The sequence below is a fragment of the Lissotriton helveticus genome, chromosome 5_1 (assembly GCF_964261635.1).
Source record: "Lissotriton helveticus chromosome 5_1, aLisHel1.1, whole genome shotgun sequence".
NCBI classification, from domain to species: Eukaryota; Metazoa; Chordata; class Amphibia; order Caudata; family Salamandridae; genus Lissotriton; species Lissotriton helveticus.
In genome coordinates, this window is record NC_136065.1 from 1,661,573,280 (window position 1) to 1,661,593,855 (window position 20,576).

Below are 20,576 nucleotides of genomic sequence, written 5' to 3' on the forward strand. Positions count from 1 at the left end.
GGTGAATTAATGCAAAGTACACATAAGCATTCTTGCAGAGTGTGCTTTATTTGGAAATTTATCTTTGATTTATTTTTCAGAAATGTACAAAAGTGTGATATTTTATGATTCTGTCTTATCGTTCTGTTTTTGGAGAGTAAACACAAACATTATTTCTTCTTCTCCAGAGGATACTTATGAGCGCAGGATTCTTGTGGACAATGAAGAGGCTACACTGGTGGTGTATGATATCTGGGAGTCGGTAAGTTGCACTCCTGGCTTTTTCCTAAAATGCTGGATCTCAATGAGCCCAGGGCTGGACTATAAGGGTACTCGTCCAGTAGAGTTAAAAGAGGGAGGGACGGGCACCGAATGTTTTTGCTAGGGGTGGGCGAATTTGCGTAATCACGTTACGCAAATCTCCGCTAAGCGGTAAAAAATCTCCGAACACGCAGATATTCCGCGAACACGTGGAATTGTTTGTTCGCGAGGCTTTTTTACTGTTCGCAATCGCTGTTTTGCATGCTCGGGGGGAAATATCTTACGAACACGCATTTTAGAACGAGAAAAAGCAAAACATTTTGCGAAGTTGCAGAACGCAGAATTTTGGGCAATTTCGCGTTCTTCGCAGAACGCAAAATTACCCAAATTCCGCAAACAGAATTTACCACCCAGGCCTAGTTTTTGCTAGCCAGAAGGGTCTTTTGGTTTATTGCATCTGTCCCTTACCCAAGATCATCAATATCACAGCTTAAATTACTCCACTCTGTTTGTGGAAATTCAAGTCACCAGGATACAGTGCCGTTATTCCTAAAGCTCAATGAGATGTAGAGTACCACTCTAAGGGCACAGTTAACCCAAATTTGTATGAGCTGTATAAAATTTGCCCTACCAATTCTCATGGATATGGGTTATTATTCTACCGCTCCCTACACATACATGCAAGTACCTATCTATTTCCTGAGTTTTATAAAATTATCCACTATTCCTTCAAAAATCCACATCTGATCAAATCCACACAAAAAGTACAATAACTGCAAAATCTGAGACTGAGATCTTCACACTGCATCGCCTGCCCATTTGTGACCTGCCTCATGTGTTCCCTTCAATGGTTACCCAGACCTAATAGCACCTCCTATTGGGACACCATCTTTTCTTCCCTTTCCCGCTGCTTCCCCAGTTAGCATGCCCAACCAATATGACCTCTCACCTTTATTTTTCCCCACCGACTCCTTCTTTGATTACTGTGCCAATCGTACTAGGCAGCTGTCTCCTGATGCAGGCCTAACTAACAAGATCCCTCCCCTACTTACCCAGTTCTACGTACTAACATATCCAGCTGCACCATCGACTGGACTGTCCCTTTCCTTGCTGTCCAGGTAAGTCTGCCCACTCCCCATTGAGTAAACCCTCCTTCGTTGTTGCATGCCCCCTCCCACCCTCGCGTCCTTTGTTGATGCATGCACCCTCCGTCCTTCATTGTTGCATGCACCCTCCGTCCTTCGTTGTTGCATGCCCCCTCCCACCCTCCCGTCCTTCATTGTTGCATTCCCCCTCCCACCCTCCCGTCCTTCGTTGTTGCATTCCCCCTCCCACCCTCCCGTCCTTCGTTGTTGCATTCCCCCTCCCACCCTCCTGTCCTTCCTTGTTGCATGCCCCCTCCCACCCTCCGTCCTTCCTTGTTGCATGCCCCCTCCCCCCTCCCGTGCTTCGTTGTTGAATGCCCCCTGCCGTGCTTCGTTGTTGAATGCCCTCTCCCGTCCTCCATTGTTGCTTGCCCCCTCCCGTCCTCCGTTGTTGCTTGCCCCCTCCCACCCTCCCACCCTCCTGTCCTTCTTTGTTGCATGCCCTCTCCCACCCTCCCGTCCTCCGTTGTTGCATGCCCCCTCCCACCCTCCCATCCTCCGTTGTTGCATGCCCCCTCCCACCCTCCCATCCTCCGTTGTTGCATGCCCCCTCCCACCCTCCCGTCCTCCGTTGTTGCATGCCCCCTCCCACCCTCCCGTCCTCCGTTGTTGCATGCCCCCTCCCACCCTCCCGTCCTCCGTTGTTGCATGCCCCCTCCCACTCTCCCGTCCTCCGTTGTTGCATGCCCCCTCCCACCCTCATGTCCTCCGTTGTTGCATGCCCCCTCCCACCCTCCCGTCCTCCGTTGTTGCATGCCCCCTCCCACCCTCCCGTCCTCCGTTGTTGCATGCCCCCTCCCACCCTCCCGTCCTTCGTTGTTGCATGCCCCCTCCCACCCTCCCGTCCTTCGTTGTTGCATGCCCCCTCCCACCCTCTCGTCCTTCGTTGTTGCATGCCCCCTCCCACCCTCCCGTCCTTCGTTGTTGCATGCCCCCTCCCACCCTCCCGTCCTTTGTTGTTGCATGCCCCCTCCCACCCTCCCGTCCTTCGTTGTTGCATGCCCCCTCCCACCCTCCCGTCCTTCGTTGTTGCATGCCCCCTCCCACCCTCCCGTCCTTCGTTGTTGCATGCCCCCTCCCACCCTCCCGTCCTTCGTTGTTGCATGCCCCCTCCCACCCTCCCGTCCTTCGTTGTTGCATGCCCCCTCCCACCCTCCCGTCCTTCGTTGTTGCATGCCCCCTCCCACCCTTTGTTGGTGCGAGCCCCCTCCCATTCTCCCGTCCTTTGTTGGTGCGAGCCCCCTCCCATTCTCCCGTCCTTTGTTGGTGCGAGCCCCCTCCCATTCTCCCGTCCTTTGTTGTTGAGAGCCCCCTCCCATTCTCCCGTCCTTTGTTGTTGCAAGCCCCCTCCCATTCTCCCGTCCTTTGTTGTTGAGAGCCCCCTCCCACCCTCCCGTCCTCCGTTGTTGCTTGCCCCCTCCCACCCTCCGTCCTTCCTTGTTGCATGCCCCCTCCCCCCTCCCGTGCTTCGTTGTTGAATGCCCCCTGCCGTGCTTCGTTGTTGAATGCCCTCTCCCGTCCTCCATTGTTGCTTGCCCCCTCCCGTCCTCCGTTGTTGCTTGCCCCCTCCCACCCTCCCGTCCTTCTTTGTTGCATGCCCCCTCCCACCCTCCCGTCCTCCATTGTTGCATGCCCCCTCCCACCCTCCCGTCCTCCGTTGTTGCATGCCCCCTCCCACCCTCCCGTCCTCCGTTGTTGCATGCCCCCTCCCACCCTCCCGTCCTCCGTTGTTGCATGCCCCCTCCCACTCTCCCTTCCTCCGTTGTTGCATGCCCCCTCCCACCCTCATGTCCTCCGTTGTTGCATGCCCCCTCCCACCCTCATGTCCTCCGTTGTTGCATGCCCCCTCCCACCCTCCCGTCCTTCGTTGTTGCATGCCCCCTCCCACCCTCTCGTCCTTCGTTGTTGCATGCCCCCTCCCACCCTCTTGTCCTTCGTTGTTGTATGCCCCCTCCCACCCTCCCGTCCTTCGTTGTTGTATGCCCCCTCCCACCCTCCCGTCCTTCGTTGTTGCATGCCCCCTCCCACCCTCCCGTCCTTCGTTGTTGCATGCCCCCTCCCACCCTCCCGTCCTTCGTTGTTGCATGCCCCCTCCCACCCTCCCGTCCTTCGTTGTTGCATGCCCCCTCCCACCCTCCCGTCCTTCGTTGTTGCATGCCCCCTCCCACCCTCCCGTCCTTCGTTGTTGCATGCCCCCTCCCACCCTCCCGTCCTTCGTTGTTGCATGCCCCCTCCCACCCTCCCGTCCTTCGTTGTTGCATGCCCCCTCCCACCCTCCCGTCCTTCGTTGTTGCATGCCCCCTCCCATTCTCCCGCCCTTTGTTGGTGCGAGCCCCCTCCCATTCTCCCGCCCTTTGTTGGTGCGAGCCCCCTCCCATTCTCCCGCCCTTTGTTGGTGCGAGCCCCCTCCCATTCTCCCGTCCTTTGTTGGTGCGAGCCCCCTCCCATTCTCCCGTCCTTTGTTGTTGAGAGCCCCCTCCCATTCTCCCGTCCTTTGTTGTTGAGAGCCCCCTCCCATTCTCCCGTCCTTTGTTGTTGAGAGCCCCCTCCCATTCTCCCGTTCTTTGTTGTTGCAAGCCCCCTCCCACCCTCCCGTCCTTTGTTGTGTCAAGCCCCCTCCCACCCTCCCGTCCTTTGTTATAGCAAGACTCTCCCACCCTTCCGTCCTTTGTTGTTGCAAGCCCCCCTCCCGTCCTTTGTTGTTGCAAGCCCCCCTCCCACCCTCCCGTCCTTTGTTGTTGCATGCCCCCTCCCAGCCTCCCGTCCTTCCTTGTTGCATGCCCCCTCCCGTCCTTCCTTGTTGCATGCCCCCTCCCTTCCTTCCTTGTTGCATGCCCCCTCCCACCCTCCCGTCCTTCCTTGTTGCATGCCCCCTCCCACCCTGCCGTCCTTCCTTTTTGCATGCCCCCTCCCACCCTCCCGTCCTTCCTTGTTGCATGCCCCCTCCCACCCTCCCTTCCTTGTTGCATGCCCCCTCCCACCCTCCCTTCCTTGTTGCATGCCCCCTCCCACCCTCCGTCCTTCCTTGTTGAATGCCCCCTCCCGTGCTTCGTTGTTGAATGCCCCCTCCCGTGCTTCGTTGTTGAATGCCCTCTCCCGTCCTCCGTTGTTGCTTGCCCCCTCCCGCCCTCCGTTGTTGCTTGCCCCCTCCCGTCCTCCGTTGTTGCTTGCCCCCTCCCGTCCTCCGTTGTTGCTTGCCCCCTCCCGTCCTCCGTTGTTGCTTGCCCCCTCCCGTCCTCCGTTGTTGCTTGCCCCCTCCCACCCTCCCGTCCTCCGTTGTTGCTTGCCCCCTCCCACCCTCCCGTCCTCCGTTGTTGCTTGCCCCCTCCCACCCTCCCGTCCTCCGTTGTTGCTTGCCCCCTCCCACCCTCCCGTCCTCCGTTGTTGCTTGCCCCCTCCCGTCCTCCGTTGTTGCTTGCCCCCTCCCACCCTCCCGTCCTCCGTTGTTGCTTGCCCCCTCCCACCCTCCCGTCCTCCGTTGTTGCTTGCCCCCACCCACCCTCCCGTCCTCCGTTGTTGCTTGCCCCCACCCACCCTCCCGTCCTCCGTTGTTGCTTGCCCCCACCCACCCACCCTCCCGTCCTCCGTTGTTGCTTGCCCCCACCCACCCTCCCGTCCTCCGTTGTTGCTTGCCCCCACCCACCCTCCCGTCCTCCGTTGTTGCTTGCCCCCACCCACCCTCCCGTCCTCCGTTGTTGCTTGCCCCCACCCACCCTCCCGTCCTCCGTTGTTGCTTGCCCCCACCCACCCTCCCGTCGTCCGTTGTTGCTTGCCCCCACCCACCCTCCCGTCCTCCGTTGTTGCTTGCCCCCACCCACCCTCCCGTCCTCCGTTGTTGCTTGCCCCCACCCACCCTCCCGTCCTCCGTTGTTGCTTGCCCCCACCCACCCTCCCGTCCTCCGTTGTTGCTTGCCCCCACCCACCCTCCCGTCCTCCGTTGTTGCTTGCCCCCACCCACCCTCCCGTCCTCCGTTGTTGCTTGCCCCCACCCACCCTCCCGTCCTCCGTTGTTGCTTGCCCCCACCCACCCTCCCGTCCTCCGTTGTTGCTTGCCCCTCCCTTCCTTCCTTGTTGCATGCCCCCTCCCACCCTCCCGTCCTTCCTTGTTGCATGCCCCCTCCCACCCTCCCGTCCTTCCTTGTTGCATGCCCCCTCCCACCCTGCCGTCCTTCCTTTTTGCATGCCCCCTCCCACCCTCCCGTCCTTCCTTGTTGCATGCCCCCTCCCACCCTCCCTTCCTTGTTGCATGCCCCCTCCCACCCTCCGTCCTTCCTTGTTGAATGCCCCCTCCCGTGCTTCGTTGTTGAATGCCCCCTCCCGTGCTTCGTTGTTGAATGCCCCTTCCCGTGCTTCGTTGTTGAATGCCCTCTCCCGCCCTCCGTTGTTGCTTGCCCCCTCCCGTCCTCCGTTGTTGCTTGCCCCCTCCCGTCCTCCGTTGTTGCTTGCCCCCTCCCGTCCTCCGTTGTTGCTTGCCCCCTCCCGTCCTCCGTTGTTGCTTGCCCCCTCCCACCCTCCCGTCCTCCGTTGTTGCTTGCCCCCTCCCACCCTCCCGTCCTCCGTTGTTGCTTGCCCCCTCCCACCCTCCCGTCCTCCGTTGTTGCTTGCCCCCTCCCACCCTCCCGTCCTCCGTTGTTGCTTGCCCCCTCCCACCCTCCCGTCCTCCGTTGTTGCTTGCCCCCTCCCGTCCTCCGTTGTTGCTTGCCCCCTCCCACCCTCCCGTCCTCCGTTGTTGCTTGCCCCCTTCCACCCTCCCGTCCTCCGTTGTTGCTTGCCCCCTCCCACCCTCCCGTCCTCCGTTGTTGCTTGCCCCCTCCCACCCTCCCGTCCTCCGTTGTTGCTTGCCCCCTCCCACCCTCCCGTCCTCCGTTGTTGCTTGCCCCCACCCACCCACCCTCCCGTCCTCCGTTGTTGCTTGCCCCCACCCACCCTCCCGTCCTCCGTTGTTGCTTGCCCCCACCCACCCTCCCGTCCTCCGTTGTTGCTTGCCCCCACCCACCCTCCCGTCCTCCGTTGTTGCTTGCCCCCACCCACCCTCCCGTCCTCCGTTGTTGCTTGCCCCCACCCACCCTCCCGTCCTCCGTTGTTGCTTGCCCCCACCCACCCTCCCGTCCTCCGTTGTTGCTTGCCCCCACCCACCCTCCCGTCCTCCGTTGTTGCTTGCCCCCACCCACCCTCCCGTCCTCCGTTGTTGCTTGCCCCCACCCACCCTCCCGTCCTCCGTTGTTGCTTGCCCCCACCCACCCTCCCGTCCTCCGTTGTTGCTTGCCCCCACCCACCCTCCGTTGTTGCTTGCACCCTCCCACCCTCCCGTCCTCCGTTGTTGCTTGCCCCCTCCCACCCTCCCGTCCTCCGTTGTTGCTTGCCCCCTCCCACCCTCCCGTCCTCCATTGTTGCTTGCCCCCTCCCACCCTCCCGTCCTCCGTTGTTGCTTGCATGTGCACTATGGCTAAAAACAGTGACAATCTATAGCTCACATAGACCAGACCAATGGCAAAGCCAAACAGCTTTGTTTTGCTTGTGATGATTGGTGTTCCTGCATTAGCGCGGCAACCATAAAAAACAAAATATGCCTAATAGGAACCCAAGATGCACTACAGAAAAATGATTGTGTTGTGGCTGCAAAGAAACATACCTGAAACCTCCATCTCCAAATAGTGCCATCTGAAACTTTTTGCACCCTATAATAATAATCCATCCCAGTACCTGCCTAAATATGCCATTCGAAATCGATGTAATGGTACACGGTTGCTCCAGACATTGGTTACAGACCTTGCTAAGTGTTGTAGGGGGCAGATTATACATGTATAATAGGCAGGCATATGATAACGTCATGTTAATTATCTGCTTAGAGTTTTAGGATAGTATGTGCCAGATAATCTCAAAATAATCCCTGATAATTAAGATACATAATTCTCTAATCTGTTTTAGTAAATTTTGCTAGTTCAACCTTTTGGGTTTATCCACGTGGTGTCAGTCTACATTGGGCCGCACTGTGAATAAAGTTTTGCTTCCCTTGCTATAAATCTCTGCAATTGCTTTAGTCCTGCTCTGGTCTTGATTGTACAGAGTCATGCATAGTTCTGCTCTTGGTTGTAGTCACGCATTGCTCTGCTTTCTAGAGAACCAGGCGGTGCTCTGAAGAGTGTAAATTTCTCTGGTCTTGAAAAAAGAAAGGCACACTAACGGTCTGTTCCGAAAACTCGAAACACTAAGCTCTGCTCACGTAGGCCAAGATTCTCGAGTACCTTAATTTTTGCGAATCGTAAGATTTACCCGGAGCCCTGCTTTTAATATTCTCGGAGCGCTGAACTGCTAGCGCCTAGGCTCACTCAGTACTCCCAGGAGCACGATCTTGGTGAACCTCTGGTTCACTCAGCAGACCCCCCCAGGATATTGCGGCAAATATATGGAGATTTAGTGGCATTTTTGCGGGACTTTATTTTACTCCTAATCATTCATTTTCAGCCTAAAATCAATGGAAACTGTTTTAGCAGAGTATTCCACTTTGAAATAGGCATGTTTAAAGTATCTGCAGCTCTACAGAAGCACAGCTCCAGTCCTTAGCTCGTAGGAGGGAGCTGTATTTCTAAATGGAATTTTTTAAGTAGGCCGCTCTGAGTGGAGTCTAGATTCCATGAATTCATCCAAAGCAGTCTAGGACCAGCTATTGAAGCCCCAACCGATGCTGTGGCTGCCCACAAGCTATCAAATGTGACATCCGAGATTAATTTGACTACCAGTTTCATGTTTGCTAGAATATTAGTGGGTGGGGTCTTCATTTTCCTATATGCATTCATATAGGTATTGAAAGTGTTTAAGTAACACTTGGGCGTGGCAAATGCTTCACTGAAAAATTAGAAGCAACATCAGACCTATTAAGCAAAGCCTCCACCACATCTAGCAGGCTCAAATCCCAGAGTGACTCCAAGAGCTAGTTGGCTAGCCTGCTGATCTGAAGCCTCAGGGACATAAAAGGCTTCCAACAACCTTGAACCCGCAGCTTGACTCTGCCATCTGGGAGTCTACCCTGCCAAGTGGTGTCACCCCAATCCTGGACCCTTGGAAGTGGGCTGAGGCTGCTTGGCAGCAGAACTGATGCAACTATTCTTCTGATTGGCGCTTCTCAGAGCAGAACCAACACATTTTCTCTGCCGAGTGGCAAATGTGCAAATAGAACCTAAGCATCGCTGCTGCTGTGTGGACTGAAATCATCGTAAAGCCCCGCATCACAGCTTTGCAGTCCTCGGAATCAAGGCATCTCCGACATGTGTGGCACATCTACAACCAAATCCTTGCATCTATCAATGTCCGCCTCGATGACGCAGCCTGGCAACTTCTCAAAACTGATGCATTGCCAGCTCCACACTGGATCTCTGATGCCAGAACTTCGTATCCCAAGATCCGTTGACAGGATCTTCAATGGCAATGCAACAGGACCTCACACCGCAGCCTCGTTGCATCTCATAACCATTACATCGCTTCGGCTACGCGGCTCATTTTTGACGCAGATCCATGGAGTGCTCCACAGCAGGATTTAAGGATCTTTGTTCAGTTAACCTAACTGGGTCAGTGTAGCCTGCCTGCGTTCCATCACGGTCAGTCTGAACTTGCGACTTTGACCCATTCTGGAGGGACCAGATATGCCCAGTTGCTGCTTTGTGCTTTTCTGCAATATTTACGCTAAAAACCTGGAAATTCGATATCTCCAGTTCTACTAATTGGATTTTTGTCATTTTGGTCTTGTTTTATTTATTAAAAATTACTCTTTTTTTTCCTAAACCAGGTGTGGGTTCCTTTTGTGGTGGGTTTTCACTGATTTACTGTTTGAAGTGTTACATAAATACTTTACACATGACACTAAGTTAAGCTACCAGGGGGTGACGTACAGATTCATTTGAAGTTTGCTTGTACCTTATCTTGACAATGATCATAGTTACTGTTTGGCCAGGGCTTACACCCCAGTTAACCAACTACCCCATTTCTTACAATTGTGCACTTGCATTTTAAAACCTGCACCTGAAAAAATCCTTCTATATCATTCAAAATAGAGACTCCCAAGATCAAAAATATATGAAGATTGACACTCCCTGGAAGGAGAGGTGGTTTGGAGTTCAACAGAATGGGGGGGGGGGGCGCAGCCTCTCTGCTGCACTAGCACAGTATATTTTATGTTCGCAAGACCGGAGTAAGGAGAATAGAGCAGTGGTCCTGTGGACAGGAAGCCATTGGGGGTTGACAGACACCCTCCTCTCAGAAAAGCTTTGTTAGTCACTTCCAAGCCTCGTTCATGACCTGCTGGAACATAAGCACTCCCATATGGCTGTGATACCGGGTTTGCAGTCAGTTTTGAAAGTCTTCTCCGTGTGCAGTCTAGATGTCCATTCATATTAATGACCGCGGTAGACTAAGTGAGGTACAACCTACATGGCTATTGCTCCCATTGCCATCATGAGCTTAGCTATTCGTTCCAATGTTAGCCTAGCAAAATATAGCAAAGTAGGCTGGTAAGGGGTGGAAACTGCAGAAAATAAACATGCCTCAGACTTCTGCTTGCTTTCTGCCTCTACTGATGCCTTCGTGACCTCTGAGACCCCAGATAACAACAGACAGGGCGCCAAAGGAAGCGCTTGGGTCTGCAACCAATCTCTCTTTTTCTTTACCTTTGCCTTTTTTTGAGAGAATTGGCCATATTGGGGTCCAAAATCAACCAGAGGAGATGTGAGCTTTACTACAAGATAGCACTTCACTGAAAAGCAAGTACCGTAGGAGCATCCATATGCAACTTACCACCTCTACACCGAGAATCATCGCAACAGCAGCTGGTAGAGGTGGTCAGATTAAAACTAAGAATTGAGGCCACTGCTTCATTCCAGTATTCAAACTCCGAATCAATTTATAGCCAGAGCAGCACACAGGAGAATCATTCCCTCAAGAAGAAAAGGCTTTCAGAAGTCTTACCCTGTTGTTGTTTTACCATCACCACATGACAGGCTAGTGCCTCAAAGTAGGATTGATACTAGCCAATACAGAATAACGTGTTGCACCGCACGCAGCGCTTAAGAGGTAAGGAATGGCGTGCGCTATCATTTCATGCTCTGTTTAAAAGCGACTGGATTTTGTGGAACGGTGAGTTCACTTAGCTGTAGTCCGATGAGATCTATATTTCATCAGGGTTCACTATTTCCACTTGAAGTAACAGTGTCTGCGGTGGCATGTATGATGAAAGGTGTACATTTCATCAGTGAGCACAAGCGCACGCGGTTAACGGAGGTAAAACACCGGCATTGCAACATCTTAGGACATGTGATTGGCCCCCCGCGTTAGGCTATTGAGGGCCTGGATTTCGCGGCCAGTTATGAAAAAATCACAGCATTTTTGCAAAACTGCAGTTTTCGCGATTATTTTGCAAATTGCGAAATCCTGGGGGGTCTGATTAATTTATGAAAGAATGAGTGCGGTGCCCAAAGCCCTGCTCAGAAACCCGCGGCTGGCGATATCACCTCAGCACACTGAATACCAAGGTTGCGTAGTCTTAAATCCACAGCGTCGTTTACCTACTCACTCATACAGGTTCCTGCTGTCTCTTTTTTTACATTTTCTAGTCTCTCTCCCTCCTGCTTTCCCCTTTGTGTGTTTGTCTCCTCTCTTGTTTTGGGTAAATGTTGAGGAAAAATAAGTGCTGGTCCCCAAAAAGGAGTGGGATAAAACTACCGTGGATTGAGGGTCTAGGAGGAACAATTTATAGACCATTAGGTGTGTGTTCCCACTTATAATCTCAATGACATAGAATACACCAATGGTCTCCTACATGTGTTTATTAGCAAGAAGGTAGTGCCTCTCTTAAACAAAATAATATAACGGAAACCTAACTGGGGAAGACATCCCTTAAGGATAAGAACCCTCACTCACCCAAGGGTGACATGCTTCATCATATGGGTCCTCCTTACCAGTGATGAAACCCTAGTCAAACACTGGGAGCTACTACTTCGGTGTTTAAAGAAGGAGCTCAGAGATGTTTTGAAGGATGGCAAACCCATAAGTGAGATGATGAATGTAGTGAGGTATGCAGCGCTGTGTTAAGGAGGGTGTGAGTGACGTTAAAACTGACTAAGTAGAATCACTACATGACTTTATTATTGTGTTCTACTTGACAGGGTTAAAATACAGAAGAAACAGCACAGTGGTATGGATATAGAACCACTGTCACTAAATGGTCAACATGTTTCAGCCTGTTGTTCTTTACTAAAGTATCAGCGGCTTTCTTCAGGACCAGATCTAATATGTTGTTGGACAGGCCACATGAAGGGCCGCTCTCCCCCGGCCCAACCAGGCCCGAACCAGCCACGCAAGTACCACACACCACCATTGCACGTCCACCGTCCCCGCAGGGACCCCTACACTCGAACCTGTTGACCCCGTAGGCCGACCCACTACCGGCCTGCGCGCCCATCCTGGGCGCCATCTTGGACACTCCACCACGAGGCCGCCTGGCCCCCGATCGACCTCAACCCTGGGCCTGGCCAGGCCTCAGACATTCTGGCACCAACATCCACCCAGGAGGTGAGCGGGCTACTTGGTCAGTCAATGGGAGCAGGAGGTGTCGATGGCTCTCACCCGCCAAGTGCCGCTCGCCCATCGCCTCCCCGGACGCTGGCTCCACCCCCCTGCTGGGTGTCTGAACCCCCTCATCCCGGACCTCCCGACCTCCAAGTGCGAGGGTCCGGACATCAAAGCACACCAGCCCTATAACTGGGGCAGCTCCAGAGCAGGACGGGAGTTGTATCTTGGAGTCGAGAGACGCAAAGAAGAACTCATCCTTGACGGACTACTGGCGCTGCCGTAGCTCTGTCTTGTGCACCCTCGTCTTGCCTGCTGGCGCTGCCGCGGCTTTGGGAACCACCCTATCCTTCATCATCGTCGGGACCTGCTGGCGTAGCCGCGGACCGTTTGTAACCACCACCTTCATCGGGACCTGCTGGCTCTGCCGCGGACCGTCGTCTGCCTTCATCCATCTCGGGACCTGCTGGCTCCGCCGCGGCCCGTTCATCTACACCACCGAGCTCGAGGATTGAGAGCTATTTTCCATCGTTTTGGTAACAAGACTGTCCCGCTACCCTCTTCCCGAACAGAGACCAGAATAGAGGGGACCCCTGAGTCCAGACCTCCTTGTACCATTCTACCGTACCTGAAGAATTGTCTATAAAGTATCGTTGAACTTTATCATTGTGTGGTGTCCGTCTGTGGGGGGGAAGTTACTTGTCTGTACGATTCACTGGAGACGGCTCTCACCGGAGACCTCTCCCCGTATCCTCGGCCGACCCTCCCGGTCCGTCTAACATTGGTGGCCAGCGACGGGATCCGAATCACCGCATAAACCGTACAGAGAGTAGCTCACCCCACGGCGAATCACGATGTCAACTAAAGAAAGCGGATCAACGGAGAAATTCCAGATGGAGAAATTGGGCGAGTACAGCCATCGTGAACTTAAACAGTTCTGTATCGAATTAGGTATCGCTACCACTGGACTAAATACCAAAGATGACTTTAAGCAGGCCCTGGAATCTTGGGCAGAAACCGGGGCTGCCGGAACCCCCGATCAAGACATCACAGCACAAACCCCCATGGGCCCTGAAGAGCGAAGAACGGGTCTCTCGCCAGGCGAGATCCAGGAACGAGAAAGAACCCGACTACACGAGCTGGAAATGGCCCGGCTCAAAATGGACGTTGAACTAAAGTTGGCCGAACAGAAAATCAACTTAGAGCACCTGCGTCTCCGAGAAGAAAGAGAGGAGAAACAGAGACAAAGGGAGCTCGAGGAAAAGAAACTGGCATATGAACATGAACGGAAATTAGCTGAAATCGACCTACGCAAACAGAATAAAGAAACAGGGGTGCCCGAGCAACCCCACACTCCAGGGGCAACAGAGAAGAAGGTACACATCCCCAAGGATGTCGTTCGAGAATACTTCCGAGAGGACGACATCCAGCAATGGTTTAAGGCCTATGAAATCGCTATGACTGCACACCGGATCGATAGAAGCGATTGGGGGGCCGGTCTGTGGGGGAGATTCCTCAATGAGGGCCGCGACGCCCTGCTGCAACTCCCGGACCAGCAGATGACCTCCTATGACCATATGAAAGCGGCACTCCTCACCCGCTATGGCCTCACACCCGAGATGTACCGTCAGAGGTTCCGAGACTGCACCCGCATCCCAGGTACAACTTGGGTGGACTATGTCAATTACTTTAGCCGAGCCTTCGAGGGCTGGATCAAAGGAAGCAAGGTCACAACCTACGAACAACTGTTCAATCTTATGGTATGGGAGCATCTGTCGAACAATTGCTTCATTGAACTTCGCCAGCACCTCCTCGACAGCAAGTTAACGGATCCCCGGCAGCTCGCAGCCGAAGCTGACCGGTGGGAGATCACCAGAGTGAGTCGAAATGGGTCCTCCGAACAGAACCGGAACAACAATGGTCAGCACCGTCCCCGAGGAGGTGGAGGCCAAGGACGCGGAAGAAGCAACGCTCCGGTCACCCCCACTATCAGCCCCACCCCCCCGTCCAACCGGGGCAGCACCCCAGCGCGACCGGGACCTCGAGCCAATGTTACCTGCCATCGATGTCAACGAGTCGGACACTATGCAAACGACCCAAACTGCCCCCAGTACCAGAGCCCAAGACCCCGCCAAGTAGCCGCTGCTGCTCTGGGGGAGGAACGGATCTCAGAGGAACAAGAAGAATATGAACAGGAACACCCAGAATGGGAGCCAGCCGCCATGGCTCTCGCCTGCCTAGGGGGGAGAGACATGGTCCCGCGGGTCCCCCTACCCGCTAATACCCAGAAGTACAGCCAATGGGTGGGCATCAATGGACGCCGGGCGGAAGCCCTTCGTGACACTGGGGCCAGTGTAACAGCCGTCCGCTGTCACCTGGTGACCCCCGAACAATACTTACCAAACGTTCTCTGCCCTGTACGTTCAGCCGATAACTCAGAAAGTCTGTGTCGGATGGCCTGCGTCCCCTTCGAATGGGGAGGGGTCTCCGGCATGTTGAAGGTGACGGTCCGAGATGATGCCCCCGTAGACTGCCTCCTGGGTAATGACCTGGAAAGCTCTCCATGGGCAGCAGTCGAACGAAAAGAGCACCTGGGGATGCTGGGCGTCCCGGACTGGGCGTGCGTCACCACCCGGTCCATGACCGCCCGTGCCAACACCCGCCCAGAGGAACTCGAATGGCCGGCGCCACCGCCTCCGGTCGCCCCCGCCGAAACCACCGACCGTGACGTCCCCCCCGAACCAGCTCAACCTCCAGACCTCGCTAACCTCGACCAGTGGCCTCAAGAGGGGGGGCCCACGCAAGAACAATTTCGCCAAGAACAAAGGACCTGTCAGTCCCTCGAGGGACTCCGCCAGCAAGCGCTAGCCCAAAGCGCAGGGGATACCTCCGGAACTCACTGGGTCTACTGGGACAATGATCTGCTGTACAGTGAGCAAAGAATCGCGGAGCTGGGGGCCAGCCGAGTCCTAGTGGTACCCCTCCGTTTTAGAGACTTTCTGCTAAACCTGGCCCACGATGTCCCCCTGGCAGGACACTTGGGTCAAGACAAAACCTATAGCCGCCTGGTGACCCACTTCTTCTGGCCCAAAATGAGGGACAATGTACACCAGCATTGCCGATCTTGCCCCACGTGCCAAGCCAGTGGGAAGAGCGGCCGCAAACTGAAAGCCCCCCTGCAACCTTTTCCCGTGGTCACCACCCCGTTCGAGAGGGTCGGAATCGATATCGTAGGGCCCCTGGACCCGCGCACAAAACAAGGCCATCGATTCATCCTGGTGCTAGTGGACCACGCCACCCGCTACCCGGAGGCTGTTCCCCTGCGGACTGTGACAGCCCCGGTAGTCGGCCGGGCTCTGATGGGGATCTTCTCCCGGGTGGGCTTCCCCCGGGAGGTCGTCAGTGACAGGGGCACGAACTTTATTTCGAAATACATGAAATCTCTCTGGCAACAGTGCGGGGTTACCTACCGGTTCACGACCCCCTATCACCCTCAAGGAAACGGACTCGTTGAGCGGTTCAACCGCACGCTCAAAGGGATGATCGGGGGGTTGGAAGAGCCCCTCCGTCGCCAGTGGGATGTACTGTTGCCGTGCCTTCTCTTCGCATATCGAGAGGTTCCCCAGAAGTCCCTGGGCTTCAGCCCATTTGAACTGCTGTATGGACACCCCGTGCGCGGGCCGCTCAGCCTAGTTAAGGAAGGCTGGGAGATGCCCCCTCTAAAGAACCCACCAGATGTGTTCCGCTACCTCCTAACACTCCGCAACTAGACCCGGCGATTCCGAGAACTAGCAAAAGCCAACCTAGAGGCCAGTCAGGAGGACATGAAAAGGTGGTATGACCGGAATGCCTCCTCCATCGAGTTTGAACCTGGGCAACAGGTATGGGTGATGTCCCCCACCGAACCCTGCGCCCTACAAGACAAGTGGACAGGGCCCTTCAAGGTGGTCGAGCGCAAGGGTCCGGCTACCTATCTCATCGACTTGGAATCTTCCCGGAACCCCCTCCGGGTCCTCCACGCTAACAGACTGAAACCGCACTTTGTACGGACAGAACTCAGCCTCCTGATGGCCACAGACAATGGGGCTGAAGAGGACTCCGAGCCCCTCCCGGACCTCCTACGAACGCGGGAGAAAGACGGTTCCGTAGATGGGGTCCGACTCTCAGAGACCCTCACCCGAGAGCAACACCAGGAGTGCCAAGTTCTCCTATCACAATTCGCCAGCCTGTTCTCCCTCACCCCAGGTGTCACTTCCTGGTGTACGCACGATGTGGACACGGGGGACAGCCCCCCTATCCGCCACCGGGCCTACCGCGTGCCAGATCGGGTACGGGCCTGCATCCAGGAGGAAGTAGCCAAAATGCTCACGCTCGGGGTCATCGAGCCCTCAGACAGCCCCTGGGCCAGCCCTGTAGTACTGGTCCCCAAGGCAGCTGCCCCCGGCACCACACCAGAACTCCGGTTCTGCGTCGACTACCGGGGCTTGAATGCGGTCACCAGGGCAGACGCACATCCCATCCCCCGGGCAGATGAACTAATCGACCGCATGGGAGCTGCCCGCTACCTCAGTATCTTCGACCTGACGGCGGGCTACTGGCAGATCGGCCTCACACCCCGGGCACAAGAACGTTCTGCCTTTTCCACGCCCGATGGCCATTACCATTTCACAGTCATGCCCTTCGGCATGAAGAATGCCCCAGCAACATTCCAACGGCTCGTCAATCAGGTCCTGGCGGGGCTCGAAGGCTTCAGCGCCGCCTACTTAGACGACATCGCTGTATACAGCAACCAGTGGTCCGAGCACCTCCACCACCTCCGAGCAGTACTGCACGCCCTTCAGCAAGCTGGCCTCACGATCAAGGCCAGCAAATGTCAAATTGGGCAAGGGTCTGTAACCTACCTCGGGCACCAGGTGGGAAGCGGCCTGGTGGCCCCTCTGCAGCTAAAAATTGCCGCCATCCAGTCCTGGCAGCCCCCCACTACCCAGACCGAGGTACGAGCCTTCCTGGGCCTCACGGGCTATTACCGAAGGTTCGTGAAAGACTATGGTACTATCGTGAGGCCCCTCACAGAGCTCACGTCAAAAAATCAGCCCCAGAAAGTCAACTGGACCCCAGAGTGTCAAGCTGCATTTGAACAATTGAAAGCCGCCATGTGCTCCGCCCCTGTGCTCCAGGCCCCCGACTACAGCCGGGAGTTCATCGTCCAGACGGATGCCTCCGACCATGGCATTGGGGCAGTCCTGTCCCAAGTGAACACCGAAGGCCATGACCAGCCGGTGGCCTTCATCAGCCGGCGACTCCTACCACGGGAACAACGCTGGAGCACCATAGAGAGGGAGGCCTTCGCGGTGGTATGGGCCCTCAAGAAGCTCCGGCCCTACCTTTTTGGCACACCCTTTCGGGTACAGACCGACCACCGACCCCTGCAGTGGCTGATGCAGATGCGGGGGGAAAACCCGAAGTTACTACGCTGGTCCATCTCCCTACAAGGGATGGACTTCACAGTTGAACATCGGCCTGGGCCCGATCACGCCAACGCAGATGGCCTGTCCCGGTTCTTCCGCCTCGACGCGAAGAGTCCCCAAGAGAACGGGTAACTCTCCCCGCCTTCAGCTGGGGGGGACGCATGTTGGACAGGCCACATGAAGGGCCGCTCTCCCCCGGCCCAACCAGGCCCGAACCAGCCACGCAAGTACCACACACCACCATTGCACGTCCACCGTCCCCGCAGGGACCCCTACACTCGAACCTGTTGACCCCGTAGGCCGACCCACTACCGGCCTGCGCGCCCATCCTGGGCGCCATCTTGGACACTCCACCACGAGGCCGCCTGGCCCCCGATCGACCTCAACCCTGGGCCTGGCCAGGCCTCAGACATTCCGGCACCAACATCCACCCAGGAGGTGAGCGGGCTACTTGGTCAGTCAATGGGAGCAGGAGGTGTCGATGGCTCTCACCCGCCAAGTGCCGCTCGCCCATCGCCTCCCCGGACGCTGGCTCCACCCCCCTGCTGGGTGTCTGAACCCCCTCATCCCGGACCTCCCGACCTCCAAGTGCGAGGGTCCGGACATCAAAGCACACCAGCCCTATAACTGGGGCAGCTCCAGAGCAGGACGGGAGTTGTATCTTGGAGTCGAGAGACGCAAAGAAGAACTCATCCTTGACGGACTACTGGCGCTGCCGTAGCTCTGTCTTGTGCACCCTCGTCTTGCCTGCTGGCGCTGCCGCGGCTTTGGGAACCACCCTATCCTTCATCATCGTCGGGACCTGCTGGCGTAGCCGCGGACCGTTTGTAACCACCACCTTCATCGGGACCTGCTGGCTCTGCCGCGGACCGTCGTCTGCCTTCATCCATCTCGGGACCTGCTGGCTCCGCCGCGGCCCGTTCATCTACACCACCGAGCTCGAGGATTGAGAGCTATTTTCCATCGTTTTGGTAACAAGACTGTCCCGCTACCCTCTTCCCGAACAGAGACCAGAATAGAGGGGACCCCTGAGTCCAGACCTCCTTGTACCATTCTACCGTACCTGAAGAATTGTCTATAAAGTATCGTTGAACTTTATCATTGTGTGGTGTCCGTCTGTGGGGGGGAAGTTACTTGTCTGTACGATTCACTGGAGACGGCTCTCCCCGGAGACCTCTCCCCGTATCCTCGGCCGACCCTCCCGGTCCGTCTAACATATGTGAACATTGCTGCTGCAATAAAATGAAAAACAAAGTGAAAATTATATTTATACAACACCGGTATTCCTGCGTTTTCCTTTTTCTGTCAGGTTATACCCAGGTATCTATATGTACAAAAAAAGGAAGGGGAGAGAGAGAGAGAGCCATATACAAGTTGCTGGATTATCACATGTATCAAACTGCATACTCAGTGCTTATGTCACTATATCGCAGAAAAAGTGCTAGAGAAACAGTCACTAAAAACATGGACTTACCCTCAATTGTAGGATAGTCCTGCCTCACCTCTACCTGGCAGGCTGCTCTGGAGGGAGGCCCCGCTCTATAGGGAATAATATATCAGTGTCTGAATTAAGTACACTTATTCTCTATTCTTAACAATCCATTATGGCTATGGCAAACAGGAAGAAAAAAGTACTCATAGGTGTAACACTAACAGGACCCTCATGTGTTAAGGAGAGTAGAGAAGATGTAGTATCTTGAGTTTAGCAGATTAAACTCTATGATACAGAAGGAAGGGTAAAATATCCTATTTAGAATAAAGGCACCCAGTGTCCGAAAAACGCTCAAACGCTCTTTGTCTTACCTATCCGTCGGTACCTCCTCGCCTGCAAGAGCTCGCCCCGGGAGGTACCGACTGGAAGGTGGACTGTTGACTTTATAGCAAGCCCGTAATTGATTGCAGCCGTGCGAGGGCTCTCTGGGGCCTGATGGAAGGGTAGACTTCGCGGGTGCCTGCATTGTAATAGTACATGCGCAATAGATCAGTGTTCTCTGCTTGCGCCTGCGCGCGAAATACACTATTCTTCCGCGCATGCGCGAAGGCGATGTTGTGTAGTCCATGCGCGAATAACAACAGTGAAAGCTGTGTTCATTATGCCCTGAGACGAGTCGGTTCACTCGATTGTATATGTGCGTTTGGCATCTCTGGACTGTATGCCAAGGCCTTTTATGTTGCAGCACTTTGCCGATATGTCAAATAATCTATACTATCGCGCATGCGCAGAGTGAAGACCCTGATGGTCGGTATGAACATGCAAATTGGGGGATAGAGTTTGTTGATGGTACTGAATGACTGAGTTACTGAGGTAATAGACAGTTATACACACTTGTAATTCTTGGATAGATATATACCATTACGATATTAAAGATATATTCTTCAATGGTTGTGTGTTTGCTAGATAGAACAGTTCACACATAATGTAGGCAACCACAAATCAAGTGTAGGAGAGACTCTTACAAGGTACAGACTAGTAATACAGGTTGGTTACGTATTTACTCTTTACTAATCTATGAGTGAGTATAGAAAGCACTTGTCCATTCCAGTGTCACTGTAATAAACCATAAGGCTCCTAGTTTTACATGGAGACTCAAAGTCTATTACTTATAGGTTTGATATTACTCTATTAATTCTAATCTATATACTCAATGATTTTCCAAATACATGTTATATAGAGATCCAGGGTATATCATCATTTAGGCCCACATCATCTGTTTTAAGTTTGTACACCCATTGTTGTTCTTTACGGAAAAGAAAGTTCGTGGGGTCTGACAGGTGTGGTGGAATCCAGGGTTTTTCCAAGACCACCCAATGTAAATCAGTATCCGCATGTCCCTTATCAATAAAGTGATTGGTCAATTTAGTAGACCGTTTGCCGCAACGTATAGTACTCTTATGTTCTTGAATGCGGATCTTGATTTTCCTAGTAGTCATACCCACATAGCGCAATTGACAGGGACACCATATCAAATAGATTAGATGATCGCTGTTGCAGTTTGTGTGTTTGTCAATTTTCCACGGGCGTGAGGTTCCTATGTCAATTTCGAGTGTTTTCTCGGTTTGGGCGCAGACTGTGCATGTCCCGCATGGAAAATGGCCCACCACTTTAGGCATGTTCCACAACGTGGGTTGTGGATCTGTATTCTTAATGCCATGTGGACGAGTATGG

The 20,576-nt window shown here is 54.5% G+C and overlaps 1 protein-coding gene across 4 annotated transcripts in view; it reads left to right on the forward strand.

Moving 5' to 3' along the window:
- Window positions 1–20,576, forward strand: part of REM2 (RRAD and GEM like GTPase 2) — a 278,221-nt gene that overhangs the window by 201,754 nt on the left and 55,891 nt on the right. For all 4 annotated transcript variants that reach the window (XM_078644878.1, XM_078644879.1, XM_078644880.1 and 1 more), the window contains exon 3: window positions 168–241. In XM_078644878.1, the coding sequence (XP_078501004.1) occupies window positions 168–241 (74 nt within the window). The remainder of the gene's footprint in view (window positions 1–167; window positions 242–20,576) is intronic.